This window comes from Sinocyclocheilus grahami, unplaced genomic scaffold (genome assembly GCF_001515645.1).
Source record: "Sinocyclocheilus grahami isolate Dianchi unplaced genomic scaffold, SAMN03320097.WGS_v1.1 scaffold153.1, whole genome shotgun sequence".
In the NCBI taxonomy this organism is placed as follows: Eukaryota; Metazoa; Chordata; class Actinopteri; order Cypriniformes; family Cyprinidae; genus Sinocyclocheilus; species Sinocyclocheilus grahami.
Window position 1 is genome coordinate 3289786 of NW_015505332.1, and position 13247 is coordinate 3303032.

At 31.1% G+C, this 13247-nt stretch overlaps 1 protein-coding gene across 1 annotated transcript in view; it reads right to left on the reverse strand.

The window, feature by feature from the left end:
• LOC107592493 (raftlin-like) overlaps positions 1-13247 on the reverse strand; it is a 100613-nt gene that overhangs the window by 26229 nt on the left and 61137 nt on the right. Inside the window, exon 6 of the mRNA XM_016282026.1 lies at positions 8897-9100. Within this exon, the coding sequence (XP_016137512.1) occupies positions 8897-9100 (204 nt within the window). The remainder of the gene's footprint in view (positions 1-8896; positions 9101-13247) is intronic.

Below are 13247 nucleotides of genomic sequence, written 5' to 3' on the forward strand. Positions count from 1 at the left end.
TCCATCCATCCATCCATCCATCCATCCATCCATCCATCCATCCATCCATCCATCCATCCATCCATCCATCCATCCATCCATCCATCCATCCATCCATCCATCCATCCATCCATCCATCCATCCATCCATCCATCCATCCATCCATCCATCCATCCATCCATCCATCCATCCATCCATCCATCCATCCATCCATCCATCCATCCATCCATCCATCCATCCATCCATCCATCCATCCATCCATCCATCCATCCATCCATCCATCCATCCATCCATCCATCCATCCATCCATCCATCCATCCATCCATCCATCCATCGTTCCTGTCATTCTATCTATCGTTCTATATCGTTCTATCGATCTATCTACTGATCTACCTATCTATTTGAAATCTACTTCATTACATTCAAATCTGAACAGGAATTTTTTTATTTCAAATTCACGAGATAATTTGGTTTTTTAAATTCCATTTTGAATGGCGCTGATGTTCAGAATGAGACCGAACAGTCAGAAGAGGAGTGACATCTGTATTTAGCTGCAGTGTGAATGCGCTCCATAAGACCAGGTACGTGTATTAAAAAACTAAATAGGATTAATTTGGATTTCATGTTGACTTTAACATTTAAAAAATGACACTCTTCACTTTAATGCCGTGAATAGGTGTGTCTGTCATTCTCTCTCCCTCATGGACCTGTTCAAATGCTTCCATTCATACTCTGATTCTTTTGTGCATCAGGACAATGACAGTGGAGGTATCTCCAAAATCCCTTTCATAGCGAGATAATACCTTATTGGAAATTCATACGCTGAATATCTGTGCCTTCGTGCATCTGAATATAGGCAGAACAGCATGAATAGTCAGGCGCATGAATGTGTCGCAGCTGCGGGTGGATATTCTTTTCGGAGGAAGGAGAAATTCGCACCGGAGCAAAAGTCAGACAAAAGAAACCTTTTAGTCAACATTGTTGGCGTCTATTCAACGGGAGCTAAACCTGGAACGGCGATGAGCCTGTGGCCCACCGTGTTGCTCTCCTGTGGAGCGTATGAATCTTTAATTGCGGACTCATAACGGTGGTGTTGAGCTGCAAATTCAATCCTGGCCTGATGGGCGGCACTGGCACGCCACACCCATCGCATTAAAACCCGACTCCTGCCTCCCACCTTCTCTCACCATGGAAACATGTCTCTAAGGGCGAGAGAGGCGAAAGGAAAGCTTCCTTATAAAGGACATTCTCCTGGACAACTTCAATGTCAGTGAAGCAAAGCTAGACGAGGACACAGGCGAGGTGCACAAGTAAATCAGTGGAGCAGAACGCCACACCAACAGCATCGACAAAGAGCAGAATCCATCAGGAGACTTTAAGCCGCCACAAAACCCCCTTCCACCCCTGGACCGGTGGATAAACTCATATCAAAGCCACCTGGAGGGCAGTTTCTGAAGATGGAGGAGGAGGAGGCCATGCCACCGCTGATCTCCTAAGACTATCATTTTGATCTTCTATCAAATAGGACCACAAATCTCACAAAACCTGTCAAGAACATGTCCAGGTCATTTTTCACCTCCAAAATCAATAGAAGTATTTTTTTCAGCAACATGATGCCTACAGTATTTCAGAATCATTCAGTATTTTACAGTTGACAAATATTCACGACACTTAAACGTACTTTCCATGCAAATTCTCATTACCATAATACAAACAAAAACCTGTAATGCAAATGGTGTTATTTTTGTATTATTTACTATTATAGTATTTTTTTAATATTTTTAATTAGCTTTTATTTTTATGTATTCAGTTTAATTTCAGTTTACACTTTATTTAAAGGTGTCCTTGTCACAGTATAATTATAAATGTAAGTACTGAGTAATATTAATTAACTACATGTATGGTTAGGGTTAAGGATTAGGGTTACTTGCATGTAATAGGGGTTATGCACAACAGACTTCCGTATTCTGTTAACCGGGTCTCGTCGCTTCCGGTTCAAGCATTTTGCATATGCTTAGTTAAATATGAAGCAGTTTTACTCAAGAGGCCTTCAAAGTAGATACCAATGATGATCGTAACCAATTTCCATGACATATGCGGACTGATATCTGCGGATTCTTTTCACATTTAGATATTCAAATTGAATAAAACGTCAACAATAAAAACAGCTAGCTAGTTTAACTGATTATCTTAAAAGTCCATAGATATCACTATTATTTAATACGGCTGTTAACACGTTCTCCAACAAGCGGAAGCAATGAGACCTGTTTTCCGGGTTTGGTCAGGTGATGTTCGACATATACCCTATTATGCATAATTTATTGTTAATAGAATAGTAAGTATATATAACGTGTAACAGGGACACCTTAATATAAAGTGTTACCCAGTTTAAATTTGAGTAATTTTATGTGATTTGTCATTTTTATTTTGTTTAAATATTTGTATTTAGCTTTAATTGATGTTTAATTTAACTTTTAGTTTTAGTGATTTTAGTACTTCAAATGATTTATTTTGGTTAGTTGCCAAGGCAACATTTGTAATTTAATTTAAGATTTTTAAGTTCAAGTTTATCTAATATTTATTTCATTTTAGTTCAGCTTTATTTAATAGTTTTAGTTGACAATAACATCATTGAATGCAAAAAATAAATAAATTAAAAGCAATAATAAAATAAATTATTATTATTTTTTTAATCTAAAAATATTATATAATATATACATTTAATGTATTTTATTTTAGCAATTGAAAATATTATTGAACTAATGAAAATGTATCTTTTGGTGTGTATGTGTGTGTGTGTATATATTATAAATATTTTTGCTATTTAAAATAACTTTAAAATAACTTAGAATATATTCTATTTGAATATATTTGAAAATATAATGTGTGTGTGTATGTATATATATATATATATATAAATGTGTATATATATTCTAATAGAAATGGAAATTTGGGGGAGAAATTTGCTTAACTCTCATGAAAATAGTGTCACAATGCAAAAAATATTTACAGTCTTAAAATGAGCTACATTATTTTTATGCAGAATATGATTAGTGTAAATACATTGTGAAGGAAAGCATTGCTATTACTCTTGCAAGGTTTGCGGCATGAATATGACTATTATTTCCTGTTGATTTTGGGGTGAAACGTGACCTTGGCATGTTTTGGAGAGATTCACCCAGAGAATCTGTCTGTGATGGGCTTGTGTTATGCGTGTGTACGTCCCTCCTCACATATTCCGGACGTGTGGATGTTTACAGCGAGAAGACACTGTGGGAGTGCATCACCATGGAGTTCTCATTATGCATTCGCAGGCCAGACTCAAAGAGGAGCTAAATTTGGAGAGATCTGGCCCATGTGCTCACAGGCCTGATAATGAATGCGTCTCCAGCCTTTCATGTAATCAGACACTTATGAAAAGTCTACATGCTTTGATATCACATTGTTCCCGGTCTCCACGGGGCTCTGCCAGCACCTCGCCATCCTCCTGCTTTAACACGGCCCTCGCTTCCTGTTGTTTTTCTTTCACACGTGTGGTTGACATGAACACCATCATTTGTCTCGACTCCTGAAACATATTGTGCTCTACTTTACATATTTATTTAGTGATGCTTGGTAAGGTTATATATTCTACTTTTATTTATTTTTTATTTAGTCGTATATGCAATTTAAGAAAAAAATATTTATAAAGTCAAGTTTCGTATTTAATATCCCACATATTATTATTATTATTTTTTTTTTTTACATCTTTTTATTAGTGGTCTTTAAAAAAAAACACTGTAATGCAAACAATGTTATTTTAATATTATTTATAATGCACTGTTGTAGTATTTATCAATATTTGAATTTTATTTTTATATTTTCAATTAATGTTTTAATAAATTTTATGCGATTTTGTAATTTTTTGTTTAGCTTTTTTTATTTCAGTTTTAGTAGTATTTTCATCTAATTTTGATATTTAATTTTATTTGAGACTGATTTAATAGTTTTATTTATTGTGTCCTACTTTGTTAGTTAGTGTATTCCACTTTTTTAAACTGTATTTTAGTTGATTACATTTTAAAATCTTTTTATTAGTGGTATTTGCAAAAACCTTGTGATGCAAACTGCTATTTTAGTATTATTTATTCACTATTATAGTTATATTTTTTGTTTTGATATTTTGTTTAAATGAATTTTTTTATTTTCAATTTTAATTTGTTAAATTTTAGTAATTATTTTATGCAAATTTTTTTTTATTATTATTTTTGTAATATTACTATTCAACTTTATTTTTATTTCATTTCAAAGTATTTATTTCAGTTAACTGCTGCTGTTACGTGGCTGACAAGACGTGAGATGTGCGGATCCATAAGCAAAGCTTTATTTAAAGCAGAGGAGGTCAGAAACACAGGCAGGGTCGAAACAGTGGCAAACAGGTATATGGCGGGCAAGACACAAGAATAATCCTAGGGCTAGCGTGGCTCGACGATTGGCAGACAGAGTCACAGGGGCAAGGCTAAAGGGAGAAATCCAGGAAAACAGGCGAAGATCAAAACCGGAGAAAACAGACAAGGCAAGGCAAAACTAGGCTAGGAGGCTAACGGGGCTCTGTAGTGTAACTATCTGACGATAAGTGCTAAACAATACTCGGCAGAGGGAAGGGATCAGAGTGAGTGTTAAATAGTGAGGGAGTGATATGAAACAGCTGGGTGCAATCAGTGTTACCAGCTGTGTGCAATCGTGCTGAGTGCAATCAGTGCAATGAATGATGGGATATGTAGTCCGGGTTGATGTGCAACAATGTGTAGTGCGAGAGTCAATGAAATCGGAAAGGGTGACCTCTGATGGCTAGCAGATGGAAGTTCATGGACCGGATTCGTGACAGCTGCAACATTTTTAATTTACACTTTAAGGTTTTAATTAATATTTATATATTATTACATTTTTCCTTCGAATATTTATATATTATTTTCTTTATGCTCGATTTAATAGTTTTATATATTGTGTTCTACATATTTATTTATTTTTAACATCTTTTTATTAGTGGTCTTTGTAAAAAAAAAAAACACTGTAATGCAACCTGTTATTTGATCATTTTATGCACTGTTGTAGTATTTATCAATATTTTAATTTTAGTAAATGTGTTATGTGATTTTGTAATTTTTTTTGCAATATTACTGTTTAGCTTTATTTTTTATTTCAGTTTTAGTAGTACTTTTAGTAGTATTTTCATCTAATTTTGATATTTAATTTTATTTGAGACTGATTTAATAGTTTTATTTATTGTGTCCTACTTGATTATGTATTACATTTTTAAATCTTTTTATTAGAGATATTTGCAAAACTCTTGTGAAGCAAACTGCTATTTTAGTATTATTTATGCACTACAGTATTTTTTTTTTGATATTTTGTTTAAATTCATTTTTATATTTTTAGTTTTCATTTTAATTTTAGTTATGTTATGCAAATATTTTTTATTTTATTATTTTTGTAATATTACTATTAAACTTGATTTTTTTATTTCATTTCAAAGTATTTCACTGTAATGCAACCTGTTATTTGATCATTTTATGCACTGTTGTAGTATTTATCAATATTTTAATTTTAGTAAATGTGTTATGTGATTTTGTAATTTTTTTTTGCAATATTACTGTTTAGCTTTATTTTTTATTTCAGTTTTAGTAGTACTTTTAGTAGTATTTTCATCTAATTTTGATATTTAATTTTATTTGAGACTGATTTAATAGTTTTATTTATTGTGTCCTACTTGATTATGTATTACATTTTTAAATCTTTTTATTAGAGATATTTGCAAAACTCTTGTGAAGCAAACTGCTATTTTAGTATTATTTATGCACTACAGTATTTTTTTTTTGATATTTTGTTTAAATTCCTTTTTATATTTTTAGTTTTCATTTTAATTTTAGTTATGTTATGCAAATATTTTTTATTTTATTATTTTTGTAATATTACTATTAAACTTGATTTTTTTTATTTCATTTCAAAGTATTTATTTCAGTTAACTGCTGCAACATTTTTAATTTACACTTTAGTTTTTGAAGTTTTTCATCGAATATTTATATATTATTTTCTTTATGCTCGATTTAATAGTTTTATATATTGTGCTCTACTTTACATTTTTATTTGGGTAAGGTATTTTTATATTTTTAGTTTTCATTTTAATTTTAGTTATGTTATGCAAATATTTTTTATTTTATTATTTTTGTAATATTACTATTAAACTTGATTTTTTTATTTCATTTCAAAGTATTTATTTCAGTTAACTGCTGCAACATTTTTAATTTACACTTTAGTTTTTGAAGTTTTTCGAATATTTATATATTATTTTCTTTATGCTCGATTTAATAGTTTTATATATTGTGCTCTACTTTACATTTTTATTTGGGTAAGGTTATATTTTCCACTTATTTTTTTTACTTTTTTAAAAACTCATGTATGCATTTTTTATTATATGTAGTCTATTTTTTATATATAGTTTATTTTTTATTTTTATATATATAGTCATTTGTACAGTCATTTTTTCTTTGTGTATATATTTTTTGTCTGTTTGTTTATTCGTTTAGTGTATTACATTTTTAAATCCATTTATTAGTGGCCTTTGCAAAGTCAAGCATGGGTAGCCTATTATTATTGCTCATAGTCACGGTTAGTATTAGAAGTGTATTAGATGTGATTGCTTGTCCTGCGTTTGTCTTAAGGACATGAATAATGTCTCAAGTCGTGTGATTTGCTAAATAGATGTGCGCTTTTACTGTTTCAGACTTCTGATTTTTGCCTGGTTAGAGATAAAACAGGCAGTTTGCACTGAATGAGGAATTAGAGGTCAGAATGGAGACTTTTGCCTGTATGCAACCAGCAGAACCCCACAGCTTTGTGGCATTGAGTTTTGCACGGGCCGATACCACTCTTATTTCCCTCAGAAAATATAAGAATCAAATCAATTTCTGCTTTTGCTCAGTAATTACCTCAGGACGACTTCCCTCGGTAGAACTGCACAGAACTTGGCAGGGGTTTACGGACTGTACAGGGGAGTCATTAAAGAAAATTAATTAACTAATAAGAAGCTTGGGTTTTGCGTCATTGCTACCACGGCACACGTTCTCTTGCCACATCATTACCACTTCAAGACCCAGAAAGCTCTAAATGATGACAAATACCCTCCTCTCCCCATGTCCCCGATGTTATAACCCAGCCACAAAACAGCGTATATTGGGTTAGCCATCAAAGAACAAAGCCAAACTCAAACCAGCAGTGCGTTTCCCTCAGTGCTGGAAGATCCACAGTGCAGATCTCGACTGAAAATGCTTTCAGTGCACTCAAGTGAGCCAAACCCACAAGCTGTTTTAATAGCATGATTAATTAATGAGGCAGAAAATAAAATATGGCACACTAGTATAATATCAAACTAATCAATTTTCCAAAAAATGCTCATCCATTTATTAGAAGATGCATTTAATTCAATTATTTACGACCTATAGGATGAGCACATATTCATATTAATAATATCATAACACTTATTTATAACCCCTATAAAATTACAATAGTATTGCCATAGAAATATATAATAGAAAAATAAAATTTTAGTTTTACCATGTAGTATTTTTTAAACTGTTATGTATGCGATATTTATTTATGTATTTATTTGGTCAAGGTCGTATTATGCATGTATCCCATTTTGGAGATTACTGATTCATTTAGTGTATTTCACTTTTAAATATATTGTAGTTATTTTAAATTGTTTATATATATATATATTATGTTTGATATGAAATGTTCTATTATAGTTTGTTTATAATTAGATTGTATATTATTTTATTTTAAATATTACATATTAATTATAATATAATAATATTGTATAATATTTTTTTTCTCCAAAAAACATAAGACATTGTTTTTCTACACTATCACCATATAATATTCAGAATTTTATTTTATGTTATAAATTTTTACTATTTTTTTCTTATTTAGTAATGCGTTCGTTTTTTGTTTTTTTTTACAATTATATATTTAGTCAATATATATATATTTTTGTGTATCCCATTTTGGAATTTATTTATTCATTGACTGTTTTCCGTCTTTTAATATATTTTAATAATGCATTACACTGTACAAAAAATGGTAATACAATTGTTACAGTTTTGGGACACAATGTAGTATTCAGAATTGAATTTCATGAATTGTATTATTTTTTTATGTATTAACCCTAGAAAAATGAAAAATAAAATGTAATATGAAAAATAAATGTACTTGTATTTATTTCATGCCAAGTATACTACAAATACATTTACATATTTATGTACTTAATAAAATACCCTGCAGTTGTACTTTAAGTATACTAAACTGGTCTACTTAAAGTCTGCTAAATTGGAATAACTAATTTTGTACTTAATGCACTTTAATTGTGCAGAAGTAGTGCTGAAGTCCAATTAAAGATATACTTAGTATATTTGATTGTGCTAAAGTGGAACTATTGCAAGTATACTTCAGGTGCACTTTAAATATTTTGCATTTAAAGAACGATATTATTCAAAGATCATACAATCCTCATCAATACATTTTAGACTTAATATTAAGAAATGTGCATTGTGCACTAGTACACCAAAAGAAGTTAAATTATAATTGTTATATCTGTAGCTATACTTAGTATGAAATAAATGTATTTTAAATATATTTTTTTTACTAGGGAAGTGATGTATACATTTGTAATTTTTTGTATAATCCACTATTTAATATATGTTTAGAAAACCATAATACAATGTTTGGCTCTGAACACCATGTAGTATATTTAGTGATGGGATCAAATGCTATAGCATCTCTGAATCATGGTACCACCATAGTATTTTTATAATCCACTAGTGTGATGAAGTGTACATTTCTGATTGTTTGAGTTCGAGAAGTATCAGCACTGACTCACCGTTGTCACTGGCCAGCTGAAAGTATCCGTCCACTAGTGAAGCTCCGTTGTTGAAGTGTTGAGTCATGTGATCGAGCCAGTTGGCCTCCAGAGTGCAGATGCCCTCGCCCTGCGGCTGCACTCGCAGAGGCACTTTAACCGTGTAGTACTTCAGCTGACCCTCACGCCGACCCGGGTAGTTAAACAATCCAAAGAGCTCGGCTCCTGTGCAAATGATAAACACTGATTTGAATGAAATACATAATAGTTACTCCCCAATTAAATACATTTAAATGGCAGAGGAAGTTGTAATGAACATCATATTAAAACAGGGATCAACAATGATTACTGTAATGATGAATGAATTCAAACTGATATCATAATTATTTGAAAATATTTATGTATTTGTTGTAAATATTTTTTCATCTCTGTTTATATATATATATATATGTATATGACCCTGGAGCACAAAACCAGTCTCAAGTCGCTGGGGTATATTTGTAGCAATAGCCAAAATGTATGGGTCAAAATTATTGATTTTTCTTTTATGCCAAAAAATCATTAGGATATTAAGTAAAGATCATGTTCCATTAAGATATTTTGTAAATTTCCTACAGCAAATATATCAAAACGTAATTTGATTAGTAATATGCATGGCTAAGAACTTCATTTGGACAACTTTAAAAGCGATTTTCTCAATATTTAGATTTTTTTTTGCACCCTCAGATTCCAGATTTTCAAATAGTTGTAAAAGCGTATTTATTCAGCTTTCAGATTATGTATAAATCTCAAAAAACAAAAATGTAAATGACCCTTATGACTGGTTTTGTGGTCCAGGGTCACATATATATATACACACACATATATATAATATTTAAAAAATATATTTTTATTTAAAGTAATAGCACAAATTTAAACCATAAAAACTATTTTTTATTTCAGGCAGCAATTCTCATTTTTATTTAGTTTAACTTGATGTAAAAATCAATCAATCAATCTAGATATAAATATATAGATTTAAATATCTCTCTCTATATATATATATACAGTATAGATATAATATTTATGTATTATAAAATACATGCATAACACTGTTTAAAAATTACATTTTCATTTGATTTAGTGGACTGTGGGTGAATATTTAGTCTGAGGCTGAGACTAACCATCTTAACCAGAGACTAAACCAGTACTAACCAACCATCATAACCCAAACTCAGACTGGTCTTCTCAGCACGGTTATGAGATTTGTTGCTTTGTGAACTGCGTGTTCCTTCGCTGTGGTCCTTAATTAATTAGCTTGTAGATGGGCTTAACCACTAATTAGCTGGTGTCCTGGTCTAGCGCAGGTGAGTAATTAAGGAAATTAGGGGATGTAGTGGCAATCTGGAACGAGTATTTAGGACCATCGTTTCTCACTAGACCAGCCCCACTTGAGAGAACTGACCATTCGTTCTTCTCAACGAGATTGCATTTGGCTGAAAAACAAAATGCTATTTACATCTGCCACTAAGAGAAAGAGAGCGGACCTAATGGATTACGATAGTCTAAGATGAATTTGTTTGTGTGCCTGCTTTACCCAGTAAAGCCTCCCTATTTTCAGACCTATGTTAGAACTAATGGGAAATTGACCGAAAAGATAAATCTGGATGCACTTTTGTTCTGGCAGTGATCATTTAGATTGCCGCTGACTGCATTGAGTCATTAACCGCCTCGGACAGGACCAAGAGAAGCCAATGAGAGAGCGCGATCTGAACGGCTTGCATTTACAGCACAAATCTATCTCCCCAAAATGAAGCATTAATTGTTGTTTTACTTCAACTGGGGTACAACAGGTTCTTCCTATAAACCCATTTCCTGTAACTGTTGTGCATCACTTTATTACAGGCTGATTTTTATTTTATTTCTGCATATGAATAGGGGCCGGAGCGAGATGGAAATAAGGATGATTTGCATCCACCACATGAGGACCACAGCTGAGAGTGTACTTCTAGGCCCAAAACCCGAAAAAGGTCAAGTCAACTTCTAGTTTGAATAAAGAACAATTTTGATATTTATATATATAATTTTTTTTTATTTTCATGCTAATTATGCGCATGTCCCCCTCATTTTTATTACTCCAGTGCATAACATTAATTATTTACAACTAAATAATAATAAATAATTATTTATTATGTTTACATTGTGAAATATTTATACGTCACACAATTTATTTCACATTTACATTTCCAAATTCTCCAAATATATGCAAGTTATCTACAGACAAAAAAACTGAATACTGTAATGCAGTAATTTAAATAAAATAAAAATATAAGAATTTGATTTAAAATTGTCAAAATAAATTAATAAAAAAATATTTTAAATATAAATATTTAAATTAAATAGGGTCGAAATCAAAATTCTTATTTTTTTAAATTGTATTTAAATTATTGCATTACAATATAAAAAAAAAAATAGTATTTACTGTTGTTGTTTTTTGTCTATAGTTAAAGCTTGCATTAATTTGTCAAATTTAATAACGAAAATGTGAAAGAAACTAAATGTGAAAAAGTTTTAGGTGAGATGTTTAGATGAAATCCACCTAAATATTAAAGCTGTAGATTTAAATCATAGATTTAAATAAAACTATTTAGTATTTTTGTCCATGTAAAAGTACTTTGCAATATGATTTAAATAACTTACATGTAATATGATATAATATGTAATATCATCATAAATCTTATGTAATAATAATAAAAAAACTTCTGTCCTTCAAAGTCTCATGGTTTATCAAGTGCTAACACCATCACGACCACCATAGTATTTTTATAATAAGCAAAATGTAGTGTAAACAAAAGTAAATGTCTGAGTCTCAAAATGATCATTTCCATTGTCATAATATTTTACAGTTAAAAGGTGATTTTTTTGCAATGAGAATTAGGGGAGGGAAATGGGATTTAATTGTAAAGAAAGTAATTCAAATGATTTTTGTCTATATTAAAGTAGCACATATTTCACTAAAACTGGCTGGTTGCAGCTCTAAATACAGTTCATTAGACACAAAGTCACGCTCTCCACACATGAAAGCCGCTGTCTCTGTGACATTCTCTAACTTCCAGAGGGTCTTGGTGAAGCGTGGGACGTTTAGTGAGGAAACAAGCACACAAACGACCCCGTTACAGGCCTCCGAGCTCTATGTGATCAACTCTTTTGACAAGGTCAAACACGCTGGATATCTGCAGTTAGCACTGCCAAGGAACGCGACATGTCATCAAGTGTTTGCCTAATCCGCGTTTGAATTGCATCATATCAACACACAAACACAACCCCACAAGTCCTGACCTCCGTCTTCACTGGAGCCCATAACTATGGAAATATTCGGATGTGGATTGCATCCCACCAGCTGATTGCCAAAGTTACTGCTCAGATATAAATAGATGTTTTTTGACTCAAAGGAGCAAATTCTCGAAGCACTTCAAGACAGCGTGTCTATTTTAGCATTGCCGTTGCTTTCTGCTGGATTCCCTTAGTGAATCATGTGTTAAAACAATGCAGACAGTATTGAACACGGTCCAAATATACATTGCTATCAGTGGAACCAATTCATATTTAGTTAATTTCCTGGACAATTTGTCACCTACTAGTGTTATTTTAGTAGCTTTGCGATACTATTTTAGTTTTTATTACTATTTTGAATGAATGTCTTTGAAGGCACTCAAGAAGTAATCCCTTTATTTATTTATACTTTACATTTTGTTACTGTTGTGTGAATACTTCTATACTTATGTATAATCATTATGGATTCTTTTATTTCTATATTTCATTATTTTTTACTCGGCATTTGAGTCGTTGTGTTGGGATAGGAATTAATAGTTAGAAAATAAGAAAAAATGAATGCCTTTGGAAGTGCTTTTGTTAATGAACAATTTCACATTTTGATAAAAATAAATACAAATATTTTGTAATGAATTTTTATCTTTTAAAACTTATTTTAAGTTTTAGTCATTTTGTTGTGATTTTTTTGGGGCAATTTTATTAGTTTTTTGTAAATGTCTATACAGTTTTTATTAATTTCAAATAAATTATGTTTTAAAATACATTACAACAGAAAACAGTTATTTTAACTTGTAATAATATTTCACAATATTGCTGTTTTTACGGTAATTTTAATCAAATAAACGCAGCCTTGGTGAGCATAAAATACCTTTTTTAAAAATACATTTAAAATGTAAAATACATAAAAATACATTTAAAAAAAAATACATAAAAATCTTTTTGACCCCAAACTTTTTGAACAGTAGTGTAAATACTAATCTTGAATATTATCAAAAATATACCGAAAAACATCACGCAGCCCTGGCCAGCGTCATAAGTTGGAACTAAAAGACACTTTCAT